The sequence below is a fragment of the Heterodontus francisci genome, chromosome 6 (assembly GCF_036365525.1).
Source record: "Heterodontus francisci isolate sHetFra1 chromosome 6, sHetFra1.hap1, whole genome shotgun sequence".
Classification (NCBI taxonomy): Eukaryota; Metazoa; Chordata; class Chondrichthyes; order Heterodontiformes; family Heterodontidae; genus Heterodontus; species Heterodontus francisci.
Window position 1 is genome coordinate 121,812,482 of NC_090376.1, and position 24,219 is coordinate 121,836,700.

The 24,219-nt window shown below is 42.2% G+C and overlaps 1 protein-coding gene across 2 annotated transcripts in view; it reads right to left on the bottom strand.

Moving 5' to 3' along the window:
- The window catches only part of tm9sf2 (transmembrane 9 superfamily member 2), a 49,142-nt gene extending 25,709 nt beyond the window's left edge, over nucleotides 1-23,433 (bottom strand). For both annotated transcript variants that reach the window (XM_068034229.1, XM_068034228.1), the window contains exons 1-8: nucleotides 23,252-23,433; nucleotides 14,227-14,294; nucleotides 13,946-14,039; nucleotides 12,210-12,337; nucleotides 9,177-9,306; nucleotides 4,850-4,968; nucleotides 2,450-2,561; nucleotides 819-895 (exon numbers count right to left, since the gene is read on the bottom strand). In XM_068034229.1, the coding sequence (XP_067890330.1) occupies nucleotides 819-895; nucleotides 2,450-2,561; nucleotides 4,850-4,968; nucleotides 9,177-9,306; nucleotides 12,210-12,337; nucleotides 13,946-14,039; nucleotides 14,227-14,294; nucleotides 23,252-23,374 (851 nt within the window). In that variant the 5' untranslated portion in view covers nucleotides 23,375-23,433. The remainder of the gene's footprint in view (nucleotides 1-818; nucleotides 896-2,449; nucleotides 2,562-4,849; nucleotides 4,969-9,176; nucleotides 9,307-12,209; nucleotides 12,338-13,945; nucleotides 14,040-14,226; nucleotides 14,295-23,251) is intronic.
- Between the last annotated feature and the right edge of the window lie 786 nt (nucleotides 23,434-24,219).

The following is a 24,219-nucleotide window of genomic DNA, read 5'->3' on the forward strand; positions in this document are numbered from 1 at the left end:
AAGTGACCTGGGTTTTTATTGAGACAGTTTTGCAGTATCACAGCATGCAAGCTGAAAACTTTAGCCAGTCCACCACTGGGAATTTCTTGGAGCTTTTAACAGTTTAAGGGTTAATATCATTTTCAATATCCACATGTACTGCCAATTTGACATGCTGGTTGAGTAACATGGAAAACTAGGAGACCTCACATTCAGAGAACATGAAAGGGTATCAAAACCCTGTTAAAAAAAAAAGAACTATATCTCCAAACTCTCTCAGATGATGTAAAGGTAACAAATGTTTCTAAAAAGGGGACATGGTAGTAAGCCATAAAAGCACATGGAACTCTACCTCCAAAATGTCACTTCCCTCCCGAACATTATTTCAATAAATGTATAAAAACCTCAGAGCCAACAGAGCAATGATTTGCGAAACCTTCAGATCCAAAAGCCACAAAATGCACAATGAGATTTTCCCATATTTAATTTTTAAAAAAATCACAGAAAAGACACTTGCCTAATCTTCCTCTCCTGTGCACACGTCAAATGGCACTGCACACCTCAACAGTAAAACAGTAATCAAGTCTTTCAATAACACATAAGGCCGTAAGTATGGCACCACGCAAACGACACACAAAAATTCACAATGGCTCTGAAAATCTCAATCACACTTGGCATGAAAAGCTTACATCAACCCATAACTGGCCTTTCAGATATTCGTTAGTGATAATTTTGTTTCCATTATGCAGCTTTCAAGCGTACTAATGTTTTGACTGTGATTAAAGTTCACACGGCTATTTGTCTACACATGTTTCAAAGCCAGTACAATAATTCCTTACCTAAACCACTGAATGTTTGTGTGGTGCATAGATTCCAAAATATAATCCCATCTTGATGCCCACTTAATATTCGACTTCTGCAAATAGAAAAAGTGACGAGCTGTCAGAATCTCTGCTGATACTTTTGGAAATCATTGCAAATAGTTAGCTGATAGGGAAATGACAAATTATTTTTCAAAAAGTTTTGCGGTGACAGAACTTAGTACCATTCCTTTGAAAGCAGCAGCTTTAAGCCATGCCAGCATGTCAGTTCTCTACAAGATTATTTCTTGAACAGTAAGAAAGGAACATCTCCAAAAGGAGGAAAGCAAAATTGGAGGGCAACTTAAGTCACCAGCCAATTTGAAATCTTCAATTTTATACTCCTTATCCTTGGCCCTGTTGTTTATTTAAGTTTGATATCCACTGGAACAGATTCCCAGCAGATGCCACAGTAAACAAAAATATGGACAGAGGGTCCCCGCCAAAGCTAAGCATAGAAATAATGCACAGTATGGAGCATCCAAGACATAGCCTCTGAAGTACCCTGAAGCTAATGGCACACTACAAAAATCAGTGAAACCCCTAGTGAAGGATATCTGCACATTTGTTTCACACATAATTTTCAAAAATGTTTTGGGGTTCAAGAGAGAAAAATATAGAAAAATAAATCTGAAGAAAAAAAATGGATTCAAAAGATTGCAGCTCAAAATTAATACCAATCAACCTTCAAAAGGCTAGTGGGTTTTGTTATCTACTGACCACCACATATGAACTACAGAACTTTGGAATAGGGCTCATAATCCAGTATTTTCGTACTGAAATGGGGCAGATGGAATGAGTGAAGGCAGCCACTGTTGACATTCCACTGACTTCCCACAAGGCCTTTACCACCTGCAGCCAGTTCTTTTGATCAGATACAACACCCACAAGTGCATGTTTCCTTCATAGTACTACATGCTGGGCTGGATGTTAAAAATGCCTTGCCCATAGTTTTGAGCACCTTCTTTCCCTAACTCGTTAGAAACCAAAAAATCTCGAGTGTTGAACAAAACATTTTGCAACACCATCTCTTTCAAAGACATCCAGATTTTCATAGCTGAGATGTGTTTCAGGAAAGCTAAGAACTCCATCACTACACTTCGCTCCTGTGTCTGTGCACAACCCAGAAAATAGCATCAGGAATTTTGTTTGAGAATATAACATTTTTTAAACACTACCAATCAATATAATTTTTGTCCATAACTTATTCCTTCTGCACATTAACAATCTAATCCACAAATCATCAAATCCCATCCACTATCCTGCTCATCCCCCTTCACACCCCGCCCAGGCATAAAATTTGCATTCCTTTTGCAGTGCAATGGCGGAATCTTTCTTTCCTGCACAATTTCTTGCCTCTTTACCATTGATAATCCTAGTTAGGTGGTTCTTCTGAACCTTTCTTTCTTGTTCCTTCAATCCAGCCTGCATGCCCTTCATTTGCCCCATTAAATTCAAGTCAGAATTCATCATAATTTTCTGCCGTAACTTATGTTTTCATAGGAGCTTTCACAGTGGAACTCTTTCTTTCTTCTACAAGCCAAATAAGGTATCCCACACTGTGGACCTTGGCCTATCACCATGGCTCACAAGAAGTTAACATTACTTACAGCATATTTAACAGAGTAGGTATAAACAATACTAAGTTTCTCTTTAAATTCATTAGGGATACCCATAGGTGGTCCTGAGCAGTCGAGCTTATCGGTTTGTGTGTGCTTGAAGCTGTTAAGACATAAATTAAGGACTTATAATTAAGGGTGGAAATTAATTTTCACCCATCATGACTAAAAACTTAAAAATTTCTACAAAACAAGCATTATCAACTACTTTGTTATCTAGTTACGAACAAAAAAAACTTCACTTAGCTTGATTGGAAAATTAAGATGACTGTTAATGCTTAGGTTGTATATGTATACAAGTACAAAAACAATGTGATCTTGACCAAAGATTGAAGACTGGCAGAGAAAAGCTCAAACCCCTAATTACCACCATTTTGCTGGGGAGTGGGCTCAGAGTCTGAATCTGGCCTAGGTTGACAGGATGAAAACAGGAATAGGCCATTCATCCCTCAGAGGCTGTTAGATCATGACTGATCTGTATGTTAACTTCATCTACCCGCCTTGGTTGCATAACACTTAATACCCTTGCCTAACAAAAATCTATCAATCTCAGTTTTGAAATCTTGAGTTGATCCCCTGCTTTAACAGCCTTTGTTCATTAAGATCTGATGTGAAACAAGATTTATACACTGAAGGGTGCCAACAAGCACTGGTATTTCCTGCTTTTTTTAAAGCCTAACATGACACTCATCTTGAAACTGAAACATTATTGCTCCACAAATGTGCATCCACATATTAAAAAGTAATCATTCTATCCCAACCTCATTTGCTGATGACAAAACTACTGATGTGATTAGTCATCAAATCACAAATGTATTTTTTTGTATTCATTAGTGGAATGTGGGCATCGCTGGCCAGGCCAGCACTTATTGCCCATCCCTAATTGCCCTTGAACTGAGTGGCTTGTTAGGCCATTTCAGAGGGCATTTAAGAATCAACCACATTGCTGTGGGTCTGGAGTCACATGTAGGCCAGACCAGGTAAGGACAACAGATTTCCTTCCCTAAAGGACACGAATGAACCAGATGGGTTTTTACAACGATCGGCAATGGTTTCATGGTCACCATTAGACTAGCTTTTTTCTGTACTGCTGTAATGTTATACAGACATACAGTACTTACCATTCACTTCCAGATTCAAGCACAACACTGGGACACAGGCAGCTTGTAGAACACAAAGCCCAGTATTCCTACAGAGTTTTCACTGAGGATCATGTTTCTGCCCTGGTCACTTCTGACCCGAGTCAAAAGCAGCAAAACAAGCTTATGGTAGAGCAGAGTCAGCAATTGTATGTATGCTGAAGAGTTTTAAATTATAAGCCTACTCAGTGAAGAATGTCATGCACCCTTTCAGAAGGTATGCTTGAAATAAATGGAGTCAGGTATATGCAGGTCAGGAGCATTTAGATAAATTTAAACTCAAATTTCATTCAATAAAAGAAATTAATTGCGAGTTCCATATACCAGTTTTGCAAGAAGCAAGGTGGGGATAAAAATAAAAGCAATAAAAGTATACATAAATCTGTGCTACCCTTTGATGCCTCTTATTTAGTGTTTCTAGAACATGCAGCATCATTTTTGTTTAGCTACCTTAATGGGAAAGTCACATAGTACAACACCTATATAAAAATGGGGAGGAGAAGGAATGGAGAATATATTTGTTCAACATCTTGTAAACCTAGTATCTTTTAAAGTAATGAGAAAAGATTACTAGCTAATCTCATGTGGCGTTTCACATGGGAGTTCAGATCAAGAGAAGTCTTTGGATGAAATGGAGTCAGCAAGAGGAGATAATTGAACCAGGGCATCCAGACTTAATTCAGCCCCATTTAATAATCTTACATTTTGTTCTTACATATTGATTTCCACATTGAATTCCTAAGTCCACATTTATAATGAAACTGCCTGTGTAAACTTATTGGGTCAGAATTTACGCTGAAAATAAGCGTGGGGTTAACAATGCTGACCATTATTTATGCACAGAACAGATAGCAACTTCAGCGGGTTAAACGCGAAAATTCGTAAGATACACCGCTCCGCCGTTAGTTTCACGAAATTGACACGCTGCTGTCTGACTTACTATTTAAATGCATTGAATGGCATCAAGTTTCTGTACCTACACGGTGGATATGAAGTCACCCTGCCACAAAATGTTCTCTTCTGTCAGCACCTCCACTGAGTGGAGTCCAATTACAAACTGACAAGTTTTACATTGCCATTTTCTATAACAAGTATTGATAAAATAATTTATAATGGTAAAAGTATACAGGAAGTGCACTCAGGCATGGTTTTTAAACATAGTCCAGATCGCTTGGTAAAGAAGTGTGTAATATCCAGTGACGACATCTTTTTCTTTAGATGTTCTATGTATTACATTTAGCCATTTGCATACCTTTTTGGTTCTAACTTGGCAGCCACAAGCCTTGCTTCAGTCTCATCTTCGCTGTGGAAATATATTGTGATATCCACATGATTGAAGATATAAAAAGTGTCCTTCTCATTGAAAGAAGACTATACAAAAGACAAAAAGTAAGCCATAAAAATAGTTATAATCAAAATGAAGATTTGTACTTAACTGCGTGAAAGCAGTTTACTTGTTTCTTTACCTCCGAGATTTGCTTTAAGAATATTAATTCAAGAACTTCCTTTAAGTGGCATCGATGACAATTAAACTTCATAAGTCACTAAAATGAGCAATTACAAACTTATTTCTGCATTTCACTGCACAATAAAGGTTATACAAAAATGTCTATCTCAAAGCAAAAATGTGTATTTATGTACAGAGAAAAAACATTGCGCATTTCTTCTTAATATAAACTTTATGACCTAACCTAAACACTAAAAGCTACCTTTCAATTGGACTGTTAACTTTAAACAACAATGAACAAAGGGATGTTGCAAATGGGTACCCGAAGATCCTCTTTCCCCATAGAGTTCTGCACAGTGTTAAATGTAGCAGACCCACAATATCTGAATCACAAACTCAAGAGTCCAGGTAGACAAAAGAGAAAGTATGATATTATAAACAATTCAAATGGAACTAAAACTAAAAGTGACTGTGTTGAGAACCCTTGCACACTCATGATTACTCCTGTGCTTGCTGACCTACACTAGTTTCCTGCAGCCTGGACTGGAATTAAAGAGCAAACCTAGCAGCCCACTGTTAACACTGAGCCATACGAAACAGAAGAGACAGAAGTTGGTGTGCCAAAATTTATAATATATATATTATGTCTTCCTGGGGAAAAAACAGCGTTAGCCAAGATTCCCCACTCCTGATCACTGACATCCCCCTGCTGGGAAGTATATGTGCACAGATGTCAGATAAGGACAAGACTGGAAGCAGCTTTGATCCCATCCATGTTTCAATAACCTGACAACATACATGAAGGACAGACAACTGGACAAGGTATTGGCTGTGCCAGTATTGGGCATGGAAGCTGTGGAAACAGTACCAGCAAGAGACAGCACCTTCAAGAAATGAAAAGGGACAAATCTGGCAAAAAAATGTGGTGCTGATGCCCAAGACAAGCAGTGCAAGAGTATAATCTACACTAAAGTTTTTTTTATTTGTTCAGGGGACGTGAGCACCGCTGGCTAGGACAGCATTTATTGCCCATCTCTAATTGTCCTTGAAAAGTTGGTGGCAAGCTGCCTTCTTGAACCGCTGCAGCCCTTGGGGTGTAGGTACACCCACACTGCTGTTAGGAAGGGAGTTCCAGGATTTTGACCCAGCGACTGTGAAGAAACGATGATATATTTCCAAGTCAGGATGATGTATGGCTTGGAGGGGAACTTGCAGGTGGTGATGTTCCCATGCATCTGTCTTTCTACGCGAGAGGTTGCAGGTTTGAAAGGTGGTGTTGATGGAGCCTCGGTGAGTTGCTGCAGTGCATCTTGTATATGGTACACACTGCTGCCACTTTGTGTTGGTGGTGGAGGGAGGGAATGTGGATGGGGTGACAATCAAGTGGGTTGCTTTGTCCTTGATGGTGTCGAGCTTCTTGAGTGTTGTTGGAGCTGCAACCATCCAAGCAAGTGGACAGTATTCCATCACACTCCCAACTTGTGCTTTGTAGGTGGTGGACAGGCATTGGGAAGACAGGAGGCGAGTTACTCGCTGCAGAATTCCAAGCCTCTGACCTACTCTTGTTGCCACAGCATTTATATGGCTGGTCCAGTTCAGTTTCTGGTCAATGGTGACCCCCATGATGTTGATAGTGGAGGATTCAGCGATGCTAAAGCCATTGAACATCATGGGGAGATGGTTAGGTTCTCTCTTGTTGGAGATGGTCATTGTCTGGCACTTCAGTGCCACAAATGTTACTTCCCACTTATCAGCCATAGCGGGGATGTTGTCCAGGTCTTGCAGTATATGGACACAGGCTGCTTCAGTATCTGAGTCGTCGCGAATGGTGAGCATTGTGCAGTCCCCACTTCTGACCTTATGATGGAGGGAAATTCATTGATAAAGCAGCTGAAGATGGTTGGGTCTAGGACATTACCTGGAGGAACTCCTGCAGTGATGTCCTGGGACTAAGGTGACTGACCAACAACCACAACCATCTTCCTTTGTGCAAGGTATAACTCCAACCAACACACAGTTTTCCCGATTCCCACTGACTCTAGTTTTGCTCGGGCTCCTTGATGCCATACTTGGGGTCAAATGCTGCCTTGATGTCAAGGGCAGTCACTCACCTCTCTGGAGTTCAGCTCTTATGTCCATGTTTGGACCAAGGCAGTAATGAGGTCAGGAGCTGAGTGGCCCTGGCAGAACCCAAACTGAGCGTCAGTGAGAAGGTTATTGCTGAGCAAGTGCGACTTGATAGCGCTGTTGACAACCCCTTCCATCACTTTGCTGACGATCGAGAGCAGACTGATAGGACAGTAATTGGCCAGGTTGGATTTGTCCTGGTTTTTGTGTACAGGACATACCTGGACAATTTTCCACATTGTCGGGTAGAAGCCAGTGTTGTAGGTGTACTGAAACAGTTTGGCTCGGGGCACGGCTAGTTCTGGATCACAAGTCTTCAGTACTGTTGCCGGAATGTTGTCAGGGCCCATAGCTTTTGCAGTATCCAGTGCCTTCAGTTGTTTCTTGACATCACGTAAAGTGAATCAGATTGGCTGAAGACTGGCATCTGTGATGCTCGGGATTGCCGTAGGAGGCAGAGATGGATCATCCACTCGGCACTTCTGGCTGAAGATGGATGCTAATGCTTCAGCCTTGTCTTTTGCACTGATGTGCTGGGCTACCCCATCATTGAGGATGGGATATTTGTGGAGCCTCCTCCTGTCAGTTGTTTAATTATTCACCACCATTTATGACTGGATGTGGCAGGAATGCAGATCTTAGATGTCTATTGCATGCTCCTTCCGCTGTTTGGCGTGCAGGTATTCCTTTGCTGTAGCTTCACCAGGCTGACACTTCATTTTTAGGTATGCCTGGTGCTGCTCCTGGCAAGCCCTCCTGCACTCTTCATTGAACCAGGGTTGGTCTCCCAGCTTGATGGGAATGGTACAGTGGGGAATATGCCAGGCCATGAGGTTACAGATTGTGGTTGAATACAATTCTGCTGCTGCTGATGTCCCACAGCACCTCAAGGATGCCCAGCTTTGAGTTGCTATATCTTTTTGAAATCTATCCCATTTAGCAAGGTGATAATGCCACACATGATGGTGGGTACCCTCTGTGAAGATGGGACTTAGTCGCCACAAGGATTATGCGGTGGTCACCAAACTATCATGGACGGATGCATCTGCAACAGGTAGTTTGGTGAGGATGGGGTCAAGTATGTTTTTTTCCTTTTGTTGGTTCCCTCACCACCTGGCGAAGACCCTGACTAGAAGCTATGTCCTTTAGAACTCAGCCAGCTCGGTCAGTAATGGCGCTACCGAGCCACTCTTGGTTCTGGACATTGAAGTCCCACATCCAGAGTACATTTTGTGCCCTTGCTACCTTCAGTGCTTCTTCCAATTGGTGTTCAACATGGCGGAATGCTGATTCATCAGCCGAGGGAGGGTAATCAGTGGTAATCAGCAGAAGGTTTCTTTGCCCATGTTTGACCTGATGCCATGAGATGTCCGGAGTCAATGTTGAGGTCTCCCAGGGGAACTCCCTCCAGAATGTATACCACAGTGCTGCCACTTCTGGGGGATCTGTCCTGCTGGTGGGACAGGACATACCCAGGAATGGTGATGTCTGGGACATTGTCTGCCAGGTATGATTCTGTGAGTATGACTATGTCAGGCTGTTGCTTGATTAGTCTGTGGGATGGCTCTCCCAATTTTGGCACAAGCCCCCAGATGTTAGTAAGGAGGAGTTTGCATGGTCGACAGGGCTGGGTTTGCCATTGTCGTTTCCGGTGCCTAGGTCGATGCCGGTTGGTCTGTCCGGTTTCATTCTTTTTCTTAGACTTTGTAGCAGTTTAATACAACTGAGTGGCTTGCTGGGCCATTTCAGAGGGCATTTAAGAGTCAGCCACATATAGCCAGGTTTGGGAAGCTAGACATACATCAAAGGAATATTTATAATTTTACTCAGCCTATTTTTCTGGATATCTAGGCAGTATCAATAAGGATGCTGATAAGACCAACCCCTGTCATACATTTGTTCACCAAAAGACATTGTTTAAATCCTTGGTCAAGAAAGCAAACTGCTTTTAATAATTAGTGTTGGAGTAGTATTAGGGCCAGCATTTAAATATTTACAAACTTACACTAACAACACAAGCACCTTTCGGATGACCGGTTTTTGTTATGTAGCAACCAATTGGAAATCCTGGATTGCAGAATTTCTGTTCATCTTCAACGTCATAGCACCACGTGACAGGCATATTATCAATGATCCTGCAAACACAATGAGGTTGAGTACATATTGAGAATTGCACAAACGTGTTCTCTATTATATATATGCAAGAAGCAGTCATTTGAACAACTTACATTTATATAGCACCTTTAACGTAGCAATAGTTCCAATGCCCCACCTAATCAAAGTGCCACAGGGGAGTGCAGCAGAATCTGCACAAAGACCTGCAGGCAGGAGTGTCCCAGAGAACAAAGGGGAGATTAACAAAGAATCCTCCCCTACACTCAAAAAAAAAGCAAACCACCCATCCTCTGAAGTCAAAAGCCTTTGCATGACTCAGCAAAGCACCGAGTGTGTCTTCAGGTTCAGGATAGACCCGTCCACGACTAACTCTCCTGAAAGAAAAATTACCTCAGCAGGAACAAAAGCCCTAGGCAGCCATGGAAATAGGCAAACTGAAGAAAAACTTCCCCAAAGAACTCCATGGTTGCTGGGATGCCAAAAAGGGGGAAATTAAAGCAGCACTGGCACCCAGAAAAGACAGTTTTAATAAGCTTTAGTATTTATGAATGAATGGCACTGAATGAGAGAAATGCATGGTTTTCTGCATCATATATATTCTCGCAACCCTTTTAATGAAATGCGCCTTTTTTTTCAAATCGCATTTCATTCACCTGGGTGTGGAGGTGTCATGCAGGCCCCCAACTGCCAAGAATGAGGGGCATTAATTTTGCCACATGGACATTAAATTTCAAATTCTTGCTGGGAAGAGAATGCCTGTTACAAGGAATTGCCAGGCCCCTGGCCGGAAAGACATTTTTGCATATTAACAGACAGTGTTGGAACACGGGACCATTCCCTGAGTGGTTATACCAATCGTGTGACTACCCTGCTGGCCAACTTGGGGAGTTTTAAATTGTAGAGAGTTTGAACTGGCAGAAATCTCTTGGCTCCTGGATTGAAAAGAGCCTCTCCTGTCTGCTCCCATCTCTTTCTCATGGAACTCCAAGACCCATTGAAGATACATGAACCCCAAGAGGAAAAAGTCCCCTACAGTGATCAAGGTTTAAGAAGAAAACTGGGCCCCAACGAAAAGAATTACCTACAAACAATGACTCTACAGTGAACTCAAAAAACTAACAAAAACTCTTCAGATATTGCCTCAAACTTATCAACTTTATTTTTTTCTTCCGCTCTTTCCTGTCCCTATCTGCATGCGTGTATTGCCTACGCATGCTGGTGTGGGGGGCGTCGTGTATCCGTAGGCGTTAACCGAAATAGAGCTTCGGTTTAAGTTTAATAAATTTCACTTTTCTTCTTTAAACCCAAGAAAGCCTGTTTGTGCTCATTTCTTTGCCTTATAATTGGAAAATGGTGCTCAAGGATTCACCAAGGGGGAGCGCAAAACACGGTGTGTTTAAAATTAAACCCTGTTACAGTAAGACCAGGTGAAGGCTGAGAGGGAACCCTAGACTCCTTTCTCACCTGGTCGTAACACTAAGCTTTAACACTTTACCGACCTTTATTTCTTCTGTCAGCTTCGCTCAAATGGTGGGCTCTTGTGTTTGATCACAAGGTCAAGGATTCAAGCTCCACTGGAAGAATGCGTGTATATAATCTAGGCTGAAACTCCAGTACTGTACAGAGAGGCTGTTTCATTATAAGTACTGTCTTTTGAATGTTAAACTTAAGCCCCAGAAGTAAAAGATTTCATGGGCAATACAAAGATCAGGGAAGTTTCATGATATTCTCGCCAACATTTATCCCTCCACCAATGCCACCAAAGCAGATTATCTAGTCATTTATCTCTACTGTTCATGGGACCTTGCTGTGAGAGGGGTCACTTGGTAATGTTTCCATTTGGCTGTGTGTAAAACTGGAAGAAACCAGCTGAAAGCAGTTAGTTTTGACAGACTTTCCAGCCAGGCGTATTGAAGAAAAAGCTGTTTTATTCTCTCTCCGCAAAAATTTTACAAGGAGCTACAAGCCATGTTAATTCCCTGAGTAAAGAAGAAAAGCCTTCTTTTTCAAGAAACCTTTGATATTGCTGTGCTTTTTGTTCAAAGAACTGTTTAATGCTTGCTGCAGCCGAAGAGTTGAATGCCTATCTACTGAAGGACTATCGATATCAAATCCACGTGAAGTCTTCAAGTGGCCTTTGACTATTTCAATATTAGAATTCCTCATCCATTAGGAACGTAATCTGCAAAGACTTTCTTATTTTATTTATTCTTGAGACAGCTAATTTTAAAAACTCCACTTTTAAAAACTGGTTAATTACTGTTTCTTTTCGAGTGTGTGTGAGAGAACACGGGAGTCAGGTTAAAATAAGTTAAAAGGTCTTTAGACATAGGTGTTTAACATTTAGATTTTTTTTTCATAAATTGTTAATTTGTTCTTGTCTAAAGATACCCGGTTTGACCTGTTTCATTCTGGGGTTACTATAGTGTTTAATTTAGCTGTTTTCCAATTGGGGGTGAAAGCTTCATAATATGCTGTGACCTGTGGATTGATGGGACTGAACTGACAGCGCGTTGCTCCCGTCACTGTCGTAACAGAAGTTTTATCTGATTTCTCCATTAGCTTTGCTTGAACAATGACCCTGTACTAATTGCTAACAGGCACTTCACTTGATCAGTGAGGCTGCAGTTTTACCACCTCTCTTCTTTTGAAGAGAAACTTGTATTGTTGCCAGAGCAATCACCTCTGTGTATGCTCTAGGAAGACATAAAGCAGTGGTATGCAAAGTGGCACCAATTTATCGCAGTGGTTGGATGCATCTTTTAAAAAAAATACGGTCAATTATATACAAGTTACAAACAATTTTCATGGACATATGACAAATATGGAATTGTAACACCATAGTTTTTAGCAGAACATGTTAGTAACCAAAACAAATAAAACTTATAATTTTAACTAAAAGCAACAGCGAACTGCTTCTCACCAATGGTGTTGATAGTTTAAATGCATGCCATTCTTCAGAAACGTCAACTTTGATATGTCATCCTTGTTCCCTGGATTGTATTCTTTTCTACAGACCTGCTGACACACTTCTTCCTTCTTAAAGTGGAACTGCAATTTAAAAAAAATATTTCTTCAGTTGTTTCAATAACTCAGGGCCCTGGTTCAACTAAACTATGATACAGTTCACATGAAAGTGCAACTTATGACAAGCCACTTCATATTTCTTCCTCTGTCCGTAACCTCAACAATTATTGTGGCTTTTCTAGGGAGGCTGCAGGAGGAGATGAAAACGAGGACACTCCTGAGGCCCAAATTTGCAACAGCAAAAAACTTGAACTTCACAATAGGAACAAAGAAACATTGGAAGATAGGAACAGGAGTAGGCCATTCAGCCCCTCGAACCTGTCCCGCCATTCAATCAGATCATGACTGATCTGCAGCCTAACTCCATATACCTGCCATTGGCCCATATCCCTCAATATCTTTGCTTAACAAAAATCTATCGATCTCAGATTTAAAATTAACAACTGTTCTAGCTTCAACTGCTGTTTGTGGGAGAGTGCTCCAAACCTCTACCACCCTTTGTGTGAAGAAGTGCTTCCTAACATCTCTCCTCAAAGGTCTGGTCCTAATTTTTAGATAATGGCCCCTAGTTTTAGAATCTCCAACCAGTGGAAATAGTTTATCTTTATTTAGCCTGTCTTTTCCTGTCAATATCTTGAAGACTACGATCAAATCACCCCTTAACCTTCTAAATTCTGATGACAACAGGCCTAATTTGTGTAATCTCTCCTCGTAACTTAACCCCTGTAGTCCAGGTATCATTTTTGTAAACCTACGTTGCACTCCCTCCAAGGCCAATATATCCCTCCGAAGGTGTGGTGCCCAGAACTGCTCACAGTACTCCAAGTGGGGTCTAACTGGAGTTTTGTACAGTTGCAGCAAAAAGCAGCCTGATGAAAAGGGACTCAATTCTGCTAAAATCTATTGGTACTTTTTAAAGGAAAATTGAGAGAATCAGTTAGGAAATTCAGCATACAGCAATTTTTTTTTTGTCAGGTGGTGGGGAAGAAAGGAAAGAAAATATTTTTCAAAAACCTTTCAAATGTTTTCATATTCTTTCCTCCTTTCCTTTGACTTTTATATTTGGCATAATTTTCTGCCATTTCAATTAACAACAGTTCTGTGCTATCCAGTTCAGCTGATTTGGCATTGGACATTCTTGCTCTCCGGATTCTTAACTGCCATCTAGAGAAAGTTGTATGACAGCTTGATTCAAAAGACATTCAATTTAAACAAGAAACAGAACTCGTGGTAATCCTGGTCAATTTTCCCCTCCCTAACCCGGAACAGTGAACATTACAGCAGCTGAAATCAGCAAACTCGGCAGGGAACTATGATTAAAATTGGGGCTTTTGTTTAGCTCAGATACTTTGATAAACTCACTGAACGAGAAACAAAAACAAGAAATGCTGGAATCGCTCAGCAGGTTTGGCATTCCAGCATTTCTTGTTTTTGTTTCAGATTTCCAGCATCCGCAGTATTTTGCTTTTATTTCACTGAACGAGAAGCCTTTTCAACTATCCATTGCTCTGGCTGCTTCATACTTCAATATCTTAGAACAAGATACATTTACATCAATATATTAAAACAGCAGCCCAGAATAAAGTTCCTTTTTGATAAGAACCTTTTTATCCCAGGTAGGCAAACCCATACCTTGTATGGAGATGACTCAATTCTCTCACCAAATAGTACTTGGCCAAGGTTTTCCGAAGGATGCTTTTCCTCTTCCAATTGACAGAAATCAAACCTTTAGCAGGAAGAAACATTTTCAGGACCTTATCTACTGCAATTTTACTAGCTCAGCATTCTTTAATTACAATGCAATATCCTTATATTATTTGCACATGTAAACACAGCCAGACAATATACTAAGTCTAAAATATTATAAGTCTGAATACATACCAAAGGCTTTAAATGAAGGTAAATTTACTTACGCATCATACTCATAAGGCAGGACAGATTCCACCGAATCCAACCTGTTCACAAATAGTTCAATAGCACTCTGGAGGGGGACAAAGAAGAAAAACAAGCAACATTAAAAATCTCAACTTTTCCGACTTCAAGTGTTTTAATGTTCTTTTGGGGTGGAGAACAAGATTAGCAAGCATCGTAAAAACCTTTGTGCCCTACAAAGAAAGATGTAGTAAGATTTTAAACAGCTGAAGCATAATGTAGAGTTGACGCTTTTAAAAAAAAATACACAATATTCACAAGTTCAGCATCACTGGTCACTCTTGCTCCTCCACGATTTGGATTGCACTTTTTCCTGCCCAATACAGTTAAACAAAAGCATGTCCCTGGGATCATGATAGAGCCCCCTTATTCCACATATCTGTACTGAAATATGACACACAACAAAATGACAACTCTCTGCTTTTCAGGAATTATGACTGAAAAACAGACCATTGAGACATGGCACAACTTGATGCCAAGAGCTGTTTTATTTACTTTACAAATCTAAAAGAGCTTCATTCAGGTTTTATATACATATAATTACATAGAATTTTACAGCACAGAAACAAGCTATTCAGCCCAACTGGTCTACAACAGCCATTATGACCCAGACAAGTCTCCTCCTACCTTTCATCTAAGTCCAATAAGCATACCTTTCTGTTCCTTTCTCCCACGTTTATCTAACTTCCCCTTAAATACATCTATGCTAGTTGCCTCAACTACTCCACGTGGTAGCGAATTCCTAGTTATCACCATTCTTTGGGCAAAGACGTTTCTATTGGATTCTTTACTGGTGACTTTCTTATATTTATGGTCCCTAGTTTTGGTCTGCCCCACTTGTGGGACAATTAAATTCCCGTGGTTGCTCAGTTATTAAAAATAATGAAGACGTAAACAACTTGTATTTATGAAGCACCTTTAATATAATAAAACGTCCCAAGGTGTTTCACAGGAGCGATATAAAGGATAATTTGACACCCAGTCACTTAAGTAGATATTAGTCAGATGGCCAAAAGTTTGTCAAGAAAGTAGGTTTAAGGAGCGTCTTAAAAGGAGGAAAGACAGGTAGAAAGGCCATCAGGGAGGGAATTCCAGAGCTTAGGATCCAGGCAGCTGAAGGCATGGCAGCCAATGGCGGAATGATGAAAATCGGGGACGGGCCAGAGGCCCAGAATTAGTTGAGCACAGATACTGGAGGGCTGTAGGAGGAGATTACAGAGATAGGGAGGGGCAAGAGGCCATGGAATGATTTGAAACAAGTTTGATAATTTAAAAGGACTATTCCAAGACAGAATCCCAAAAAGGCTTTTATTAAGCACTTGTAGAAAATAATTCTCCATATTACACCTAAATCGAACTTAGTTTTGCAGTTAAATTCCCCTCCCACCCTCACTGGTGAAGGGAACATCTTACAGTGGTTGTGCTCATAACCAAAGTGGTCAGAGTCCTATGGTTACATTCAAGACAAATACATTTGCAGCCTTGGTTAATGGCACGGAGGCTACATTTTGTAGCCCCATGCCATCCGGGCTGAAATAGTGGGAGACCAGCGAACTGAAACAGGTAACTGGAACCTGGAGCCACCATGTTCATATGGTTCAGTTACAAGTTGCTTTAAGCACATCAGAACTATCAGAGCAACCACCACAGTTAGCACTTTTCTTGATTTTATGATCCAAATTGCATCATCATCCTGCTTATTACCTGGTCAATGGGACCAGCAAGCAACCTATTCCTCAGCCTCTATTGATTGCTAGCTGGTGCATTAAAGCAACAGTCAATGCCTTACTCACATTTATTCCTGTGACAGCAGTCTCCACCCAATGATTCTCTTAACAAAGCAACTGACCTGCAGGAGAAATTAAGGATTTGACACTAAATCTACTGCTTCAGGGGGAGTGCACTGGAATGCCAGTGGCAATTTTAGTAAGCAGCAAATAATTCCCCCTTTCTCTAAACTTCCTAAACTCTACGCTTTCCTATAACTAGGCATACTTGGCAATTTATCCAGGTTCATCAGACACACCATGGAGTCTCTCAGTCAAGGATATGGGAACTTCCAGCATTGGTCGTCCCTGCACCTTGGTATGGCCTTGTTTGAAGGCATGTGGGAGCCCTAATTTGTGACCCCCACAGCATACAAACAGATACAACAAGGTCCTTTTCCATAAAGGTAACTAACTGGTTTGTTGAGCAGCGCCTAGAGCGGCTATAAATGCCAACTTAGGGTGGAGGCCAGGAGAGAATAAATGACAGAGACGTCACAGAACAAAAGGCAAAGGAAGTGCTAATAGTTGCAGGAAAAGACAAAGTATTAGTTCAGAGAGAGTGTTAATGGCAGAATATTGAACAGCTCTGTCCAAAAGTAAAAACATGATAAAACAAGTTTAAGACAGGCACATGGTTAAAAAAAATTACAATCATGCTCTGAAATTGTTGACAATGTTGAGTCCAGAAGGCTATAACATGCCGAATTGGAAGATGAGGTGTTGTTCCTCGAGCTTGCGCTGAGTTTCACTGAAACACTGCAGCAAGCCAAGGACAGAAATGTGGGCATGAGCGCAGGGTGGTGAATTAAAATGGCAAGCAACCGGAAGCAGAGGTGCGCCGTAAAGCTCGTACTTCTTTCTATTTAGTATAATGTATGTGCTGCTCACAAAGCGGTCGCCTCTACATTGGGGAGACCAAATGCAGACTGGGTGACCACTTTGTGGAACACCTCCGCTCAGTCCGCAAGCATGACCGAATCTGGTTGCTTGCCATTTTAATTCACCACCCTGCTCTCACATCTACATTTCTGTCCTTGGCCTGCTGCAGTGTTCCAGAGAAGCTCATTGCAAGCTTGAGTAACAGCACCTTCGTCTTCCGATTAGACACTCTACAGCCTTCTGGACTCAACATCGAGTTCAACAACTTCAGAGCAGGACTGCCATTTTTGTCAAATTTATCTATTTATTTTTTAAACAATGTGCCTATATTAAACTTGCTTTTCCTGTTTTTACTTTTAGACAGAGCTGTTCAATATTCTGCCACTAACACACACTCTGGATTAATGCTTCGTCTTTTACTACTACAATTAGCACTCCCTTTGCCTTTTATTGTGACATCTATCATTTAATCTCTCCTGCCCACCACCCTAATACACACCTTCCCTTTTGTTGTTCTTCCCTCCTTCTCCCCTTTCACTTGCTCAAAGCTCATTACATTTCTAACCTTTGCCAGTTCTGATGAAAGGTCACAGACCTGAAACGTTAACTCTGCTTCTCTCTCCACAGATACTGCCAGACCTGCTGAGTATTTCCAGCACTTGCTGTTTTTATTTCAGATTTCTAGCATCTGCAGTATTTTGCTTTTATATTAATATAGTAGCAGTTGTTCTTTCAAATGAGTCAGAGGTTTTTTTTTTTTTTAAGTAGAAGGGTGTTCTGCCAATAACAAGGACACTGATTTGTCGGGAATGGGGAAGCCCTTGTATCTGGGAAGAAGGCCTAGGGTCTCGCAGGACTGGGATAGACTCTGAGGGCGCAGCAGTAATTTGAGAGGTTATAAGGTCTGGGAGCATTAGGAGGGAAGCCCTGAGGTTTAGGCACACTGCTGAAAGGGCTCAGGACGAGTACACTATACACAAGACGTGTTCTCGCCTAGATGATCACTCCACCGTTGGTGCCTGTGCCTTCAGCTGCCAATATCCTAAGCTCTGGAATTTCCCCCCTAAACCTCTTCGCCTCTCTATCGCTCTTTTCTCTTTCAAGTTGCTGCTTAAAACATATCTAATCGGTCCTAATATCTTATGTGGCTCGATGTCAAATTTAGTTTGATAATGCTCCTGTGAATCGTCTTCAGATATTTTACTATATTATTGTTACAAGATTTTGTTATTGTTCTTGAACAGTTTTATTCGTTTTGGGCACTTTGTACAGTAGGTACATGTTTACAACTGTGGAGTTCCTAGCAGTCAAGTAAGTAGTGATTCACTATTGGTCTACAGTAAGAATAAATGTAAAATATCTTCTTTTATATACCAATTCAACAATTACTGTCATTCAAGTTTCTTAATACCCAACTGCAAGAAGACAGGAGGCAGGGGTTGGGAATAAGGGGTGATGCAGAGCATAATAGCTGCCTTTTATCTATCCTCTCATCCACTGACAATTGTCTGAAGTGGTAGCACTCTTGTCTCAGTTAGAAGGCTGTGGGTGCAAAGCACCATTTCAGGACTTCAGCACGTAATCCAGCTTGCAACTTCAGGGTAGTAATGAGGATGTGCAACACAGTTGGATGAATGAGATGTTAAACAAATGTGATATTTTGGTGATTCAGGTGGACACTATATGTAGAGCTGAGAGTTTTCCTAGTGTTCTGTCCAACATCCCTCCAATCAACACAATCAAGTGGATCTGTTGTCATAATTTCATCACAACAGACTCCAAAGTTATATTTAAAAAAAACTAAACATATGAATCTATGTTTCTCTTCAACATTATCTTAGTGAGCATTTTCAGAATGTTCTGTTTTATTCTGACAATGACTTATCTGAAGTGAAATCCAAAATACATTATTCCCACTCCAGGACTTCAACTCAAAAATCCAGATGGACACTCCAATGGAGTGCTGAAGGAGTGCTGCAATGTTAGAGGTGTCGTCTTTTGGACGAGAGGTTAAACTAAGGCATGTCTGCCCTCTTGGCTGAATAAAAAAAGATCCCACGGCACTGCTTTGAAAGCAAGGAGGTCTTCCCAGTGTCCTGGCCAATATTTATCCCTCAATTAACAAGACAACAAATTATCTGGTCATTATAATATTACCGTTTGGGGGATCTTGCTTTGCAGAAATTGGTTGTCACTTTTTTAAAAAAATTCATTCATGGGATGTGGGCGTCACTGGCTATGCCTGCATTTATTGCCCATCCCTAATTGCCCTTGAGAAGGTGGTGGTGAGCTGCCTTCTTGAACCGCTGCAGTCCATGTGGAGTAGGTACACCCACAGTGCTGTTAGGGAGGGAGTTCCAAGATTTTGACCCAGTGACAGTGAAGGAACGGCGATATAGTTCCAAGTCAGGATGGCGTGTGACTTGGATGGGAACTTGCAGGTGGTGATGTTCCCATGCATCTGCTGCCCTTGTCCTTCGAGGTGGTAGAGGTCGCGGGTTTGGAAGGTGCTGTCTAAGGAGCCTTGGTGCATTGCTGCAGTGCATCTTGTAGATGGTACACACTGCTGCCACTGCGCGTCGGTGGTGGAGGGAGTAAATGTTTGTGGATGGGGTGCCAATCAAGTGGGCTGCTTTGTTCTGGATGGTGTCGAGCTTTTTGAGTGTTGTTGGAGCTGCACCCATCCAGGCAAGTGGAGAGTATTCCATCACACTCCTGACTTGTGCCTTATAGATGGTGGACAGGCTTTGGGGAGTCAGGAGGTGAGTTACTCGTTGCATTACAACAGTGAATATATTTCAAAAGTACTTAATCATTTGTAAAGGGCTTTGGGACATCCTGCAATTGTGAAAGGTGCTGTATAAATGCAAGTCTTCCTTTCTTTCCAGGAAACGCATTTCCAACAAAAACAAATCCCAAATTCTCCAGGAGTTCTGGCATATTTCTAACACTCATTTTGGCAGTTTAGGAATCTAATTAAGCCAAATGAAATATCTAAAGAAAAAATACATTAATACCACCAATAACAGAAATATCTCAAAAGAAACATGAGATCACAGTGAAAAGACGAGAGAAAAAATTCTAAAAGATAAAATGTCACTGTTCTTAAAAGCATCACTGCCAGAAGTGATCTGAAAAAAAAGAAAAAAGACACAAGCTGTTGAATAGTTTATCGCTGTAATATGGACAGTTTTATTAACTTGGAATCTTAGTGATACCTACTTGACAGCAACTGAATAGTTACTCAATAGTTTTGTTAACTTTAAACTCTAGCCATGAAATTAGCCCATAAACACAAATACATGCAGCCCAGTGTTTACAGAGCTGTAAAGTGCTTTTTTCCTATCCTGAGTGGCGTGAAACAGGGCTGTGTTCTCGCACCCACACTTTTTGGGATTTTCTTCTCCCTGCTGCTTTCACATGCGTTCAAGTCCTCTGAAGAAGGAATTTTCCTCCACACAAGATCAGGGGGCAGGCTGTTCAACCTTGCCCGTCTAAGAGCGAAGTCCAAAGTACGGAAAGTTCTCATCAGGGAACTCCTCTTTGCTGACGATGCTGCTTTAACATCTCACACTGAAGAGTGCCTGCAGTCTCATCGACAGGTTTGCAGCTGCCTGCAATGAATTTGGCCTAACCATCAGCCTCAAGAAAACGAACATCATGGGGCAGGACGTCAGAAATGCTCCATCCATCAATATTGGTGACCATGCTCTGGAAGTGGTTCAAGAGTTCACCTACCTAGGCTCAACTATCACCAGTAACCTGTCTTGAGATGCAGAAATCAACAAGCGCATGGGAAAGGCTTCCACTGCTACGTCCAGACTGGCCAAGAGAGTGTGGGAAAATGGCGCACTGACACGGAACACAAAAGTCCGAGTGCATCAGGCCTGTGTCCTCAGTACCTTGCTCTATGGCAGCGAGGCCTGGACAACGTATGTCAGCCAAGAGCGACGTTTCAATTCATTCCATCTTCGCTGCCTCCGGAGAATACTTGGCATCAGGTGGCAGGACTGTATTTCGAACACAGAAGTCCTCGAGGCCGCCAACATCCCCAGCTTATACACACTACTGAGTCAGCGGTGCTTGAGATGGCTTGGCCATGTGAGCCGCATGGAAGATGGCAGGATCCCCAAAGACACATTGTACAGCGAGCTCGCCACTGGTATCAGACCCACCGGCCGTCCATGTCTCCGCTTTAAAGACGTCTGCAAACGCGACATGAACTCCTGTGACATTAATCACAATCGTGGGAGTCAGTTGCCAGCGTTCGCCAGAGCTGGCAGACAGCCATAAAGACGGGGCTAAAGTGTGGCGAGTCGAAGAGACTCAGTAGTTGGCAGGAAAAAAGACAGAGGTGCAAGGGAGAGCCAACTGTGTAACAGCCCCGACAAACAAATTTCTCTGCAGCACATGTGGAAGAGCCTGTCACTCTAGAATTGGCCTTTATAGCCACTCCAGGCACTGCTTCACAAACCACTGACCACCTCCAGGCGCTTATCCATTGTCTCTCCAGATAAGGAGGCCAAAGAAGAAGAAGAAGAAGAAAGTGCTTTTGGACACTGCAAGGTTCTGAATGCAAGCCTTTTTATTTATATTACTTCTGAAAACATTGCCTCCATGGCTAGTGAAATATCTACCCCCAGCCCCTCTCCCCCATTTATCTTTTTGCTTTAACTTTTATACCCTCATGAACTGACCTGTAACCTATAGTGTACAACCCATGTTTTAATCTAGAATTTAACACAGAAGGAGCCACTCAGCCCATTGTTGCAGTGCTGACTTTTTGAAAGAGCTATGCAATTAGACCAATTAATCACACCCTACTCTTTCTCTGCAGCCCTGCATATATTTGCTTTGTGTACTTACACAATTCTCTTTTGAAATAGCTTGAGCAATACATATTTGAATTACAGGTGTCTCCTGCCCATAGATAACAATGTCGACAAACAGGTCAGATCCTGATCTGTGAATGTGTTTTTCTTGTCCTTTACTTCCTCCTTCTCCCATCTGCCCTGTCCGCTTGCATTATTCCACTGCGAACACCCATATTAGCGCCTTTCGCAACCTTATACTTCTGAAGTGCAGTCCCAGTTGTAATGTCAGAATCATGGGAGATAATTTGTACACAGCAAGCTCCCACAACCACCAAAGAAAAAGACCAGATAATGCTTTTTTAGTGATGTTGGTTGAGAGATAAATATTGCTCAGGACACCAGGCAGAACTCCTCAGTTCTTCTTTGAAATAGTGCCAGGGGATCACCTGAGGGGGCAGAGGGGACCCCGTTTAACATCTAATCTGAAAGATGACACCTCAGTACTGAAAATGGGGAGCGTCAGCTGGATTTTGATGCTCAAGCCTCTGGAGTGCCACAAAACGTCCGACTTGAAAGTTAAGTGCATGATCCACTGATTGACGGCTGATCCCAGCATATAGAACCCCAGAAAATGAGTTCGGTTGAACCAAAACCATCACACAATAAACTATTGAAACAGCAACTTTAACGTACTAAAACATCTCAAAGCATTTCATAAAAGTATTATAAAACAAAATGGAACACCGAGCCACATTGGGACATATTAGGACAAATGACCAAAAGCTTGGTCACAGAGGTAGTTTTTAAGGATCGTCTTAAAGGAGGAGAGAGGGGTGAAGAGGCTAAGGATTTAAGGAGGGAATCCAAGATCTTAGGGTCCGGGCAGCTGAAGGCACAGCAATCAAGTAAAAATCGCAGATGCTCTAGAGGCCAGAGTTGGAAAAGCACAGAGAGCTCGGATGGTTGTGGGGTTGGAGGCAGTCAGAGAGATAACAAGGAATGAAACTGTGGAGGGATTTGAAAACAAGGATGAAAGTTTTTAACGTCAAGACACTGCCGGTCTGTGAGCCAATGTAGGTTTGCGAGTACAGGTGTGATGGGTGAACACGACATGGAGAGTTAGGACACGGGCAGCAGAGTTCTGGATGGCCTCAAGTTTAATGTGGGAGACTAGCCAGGAGCGAGTTGGAATAGTCAAGTCTGGAGCTACTATTGGCATTTCATTTGCCAAGTTTCTATCAACATATGCTTGTATTTGTGACAACTGAATCAGACGGAAGGGGGACATTTGGCCCATCTTTCCCCTACTAGTCCCTGTCCAATTTCGTACTTATTCCCCTGTTTTTAAAGTAGGAAACGCCTGAAGGAAGTTTTTCTCCCTGACTAATGTTAAGGTAGGTCCCTGGGGCGAGAGTTTGAGATCCAGGGTTAATGCAGGCTGGTGACAACTGACCGGCCTGAGGCCTTCTCGGGTTGTTGCCCGCCTGCCCGCTCACTCCTACCGGGGTCGTTGCGAAGGGAGGTCACGCTCAGGCCCCGGTTACCTTGCACTCGCCGTTCTCCGTCTCGCAGAAGTTGACAGGCGCCAAGCCCGGCAGGTAGAAGCTCGAAGCGACTCCCAGAACGGCCGCCAGCAGCACCGAGAAGGCAGAGAAACGGCTCGCCATCTCCGCCAACCTCCCGCTCCGTGCCGGATGCCGGCCGTCGGCCCGCCCGCCTGCGTGCGCAGCATCGCCCCTGCGCATAAACCCGACACGTCACTCACAGCACACGCACTGCATTGTGGGATATTGGATGCCTCCTCCGATGGTTGAAAGATAGGTCTGGCAAAGAAATGGGGAAAAATGATAGGGAGATTCATTGGATAGTTCTGCCAAGCAGCAGGCACAAGCACGATTGGCTGAGTCGCCTCCTTCTATGATTCTATTCCAAATTGCACCCATTGAAAAGAACCTTGCACCTTGTTAGGGGCGGCACAGTGGTTAGCACCGCAGCCTCACAGCTCCAGCGACCTGGGTTCAATTCTGGGTACTCTGGTTTCCTCCCACATGCCAAAGACTTGCAGGTTGATAGGTAAATTGGCCATTATAAATTTCCCCTAGTATAGGTAGGTGGTAGGGAAATATAGGGACAGGTGGGGATGTGGTAGGAATATGGAATTAGTGTAGGATTAGTATAAATGGGTGGTTGATGGTCGGCACAGACTCGGTGGGCCGAAGGGCCTGTTTCAGTGCTGTATCTCTAAAACTAAAACTTGTTAGGACCAGGTGAGAAAGGTGTCTAGGGTTCCCTCTCAGCCTTCACCTGGTCTTACTGTAACAGGGTTTAATTTTTAAACACACTGTGTTTTGAGCTCCACCTTTGCTGAATCCTTGTTCACCACTTTCCAATTATAAGGCAAAGAAATGAGCACAAACAGGCTTTCTTAGGTTTAAAGAAGAAAAGTGAAATTTATTAAACAAACTTAAACTCTAATTTGGTTAATGCCTAAGGATACACGACGGGCCCACGC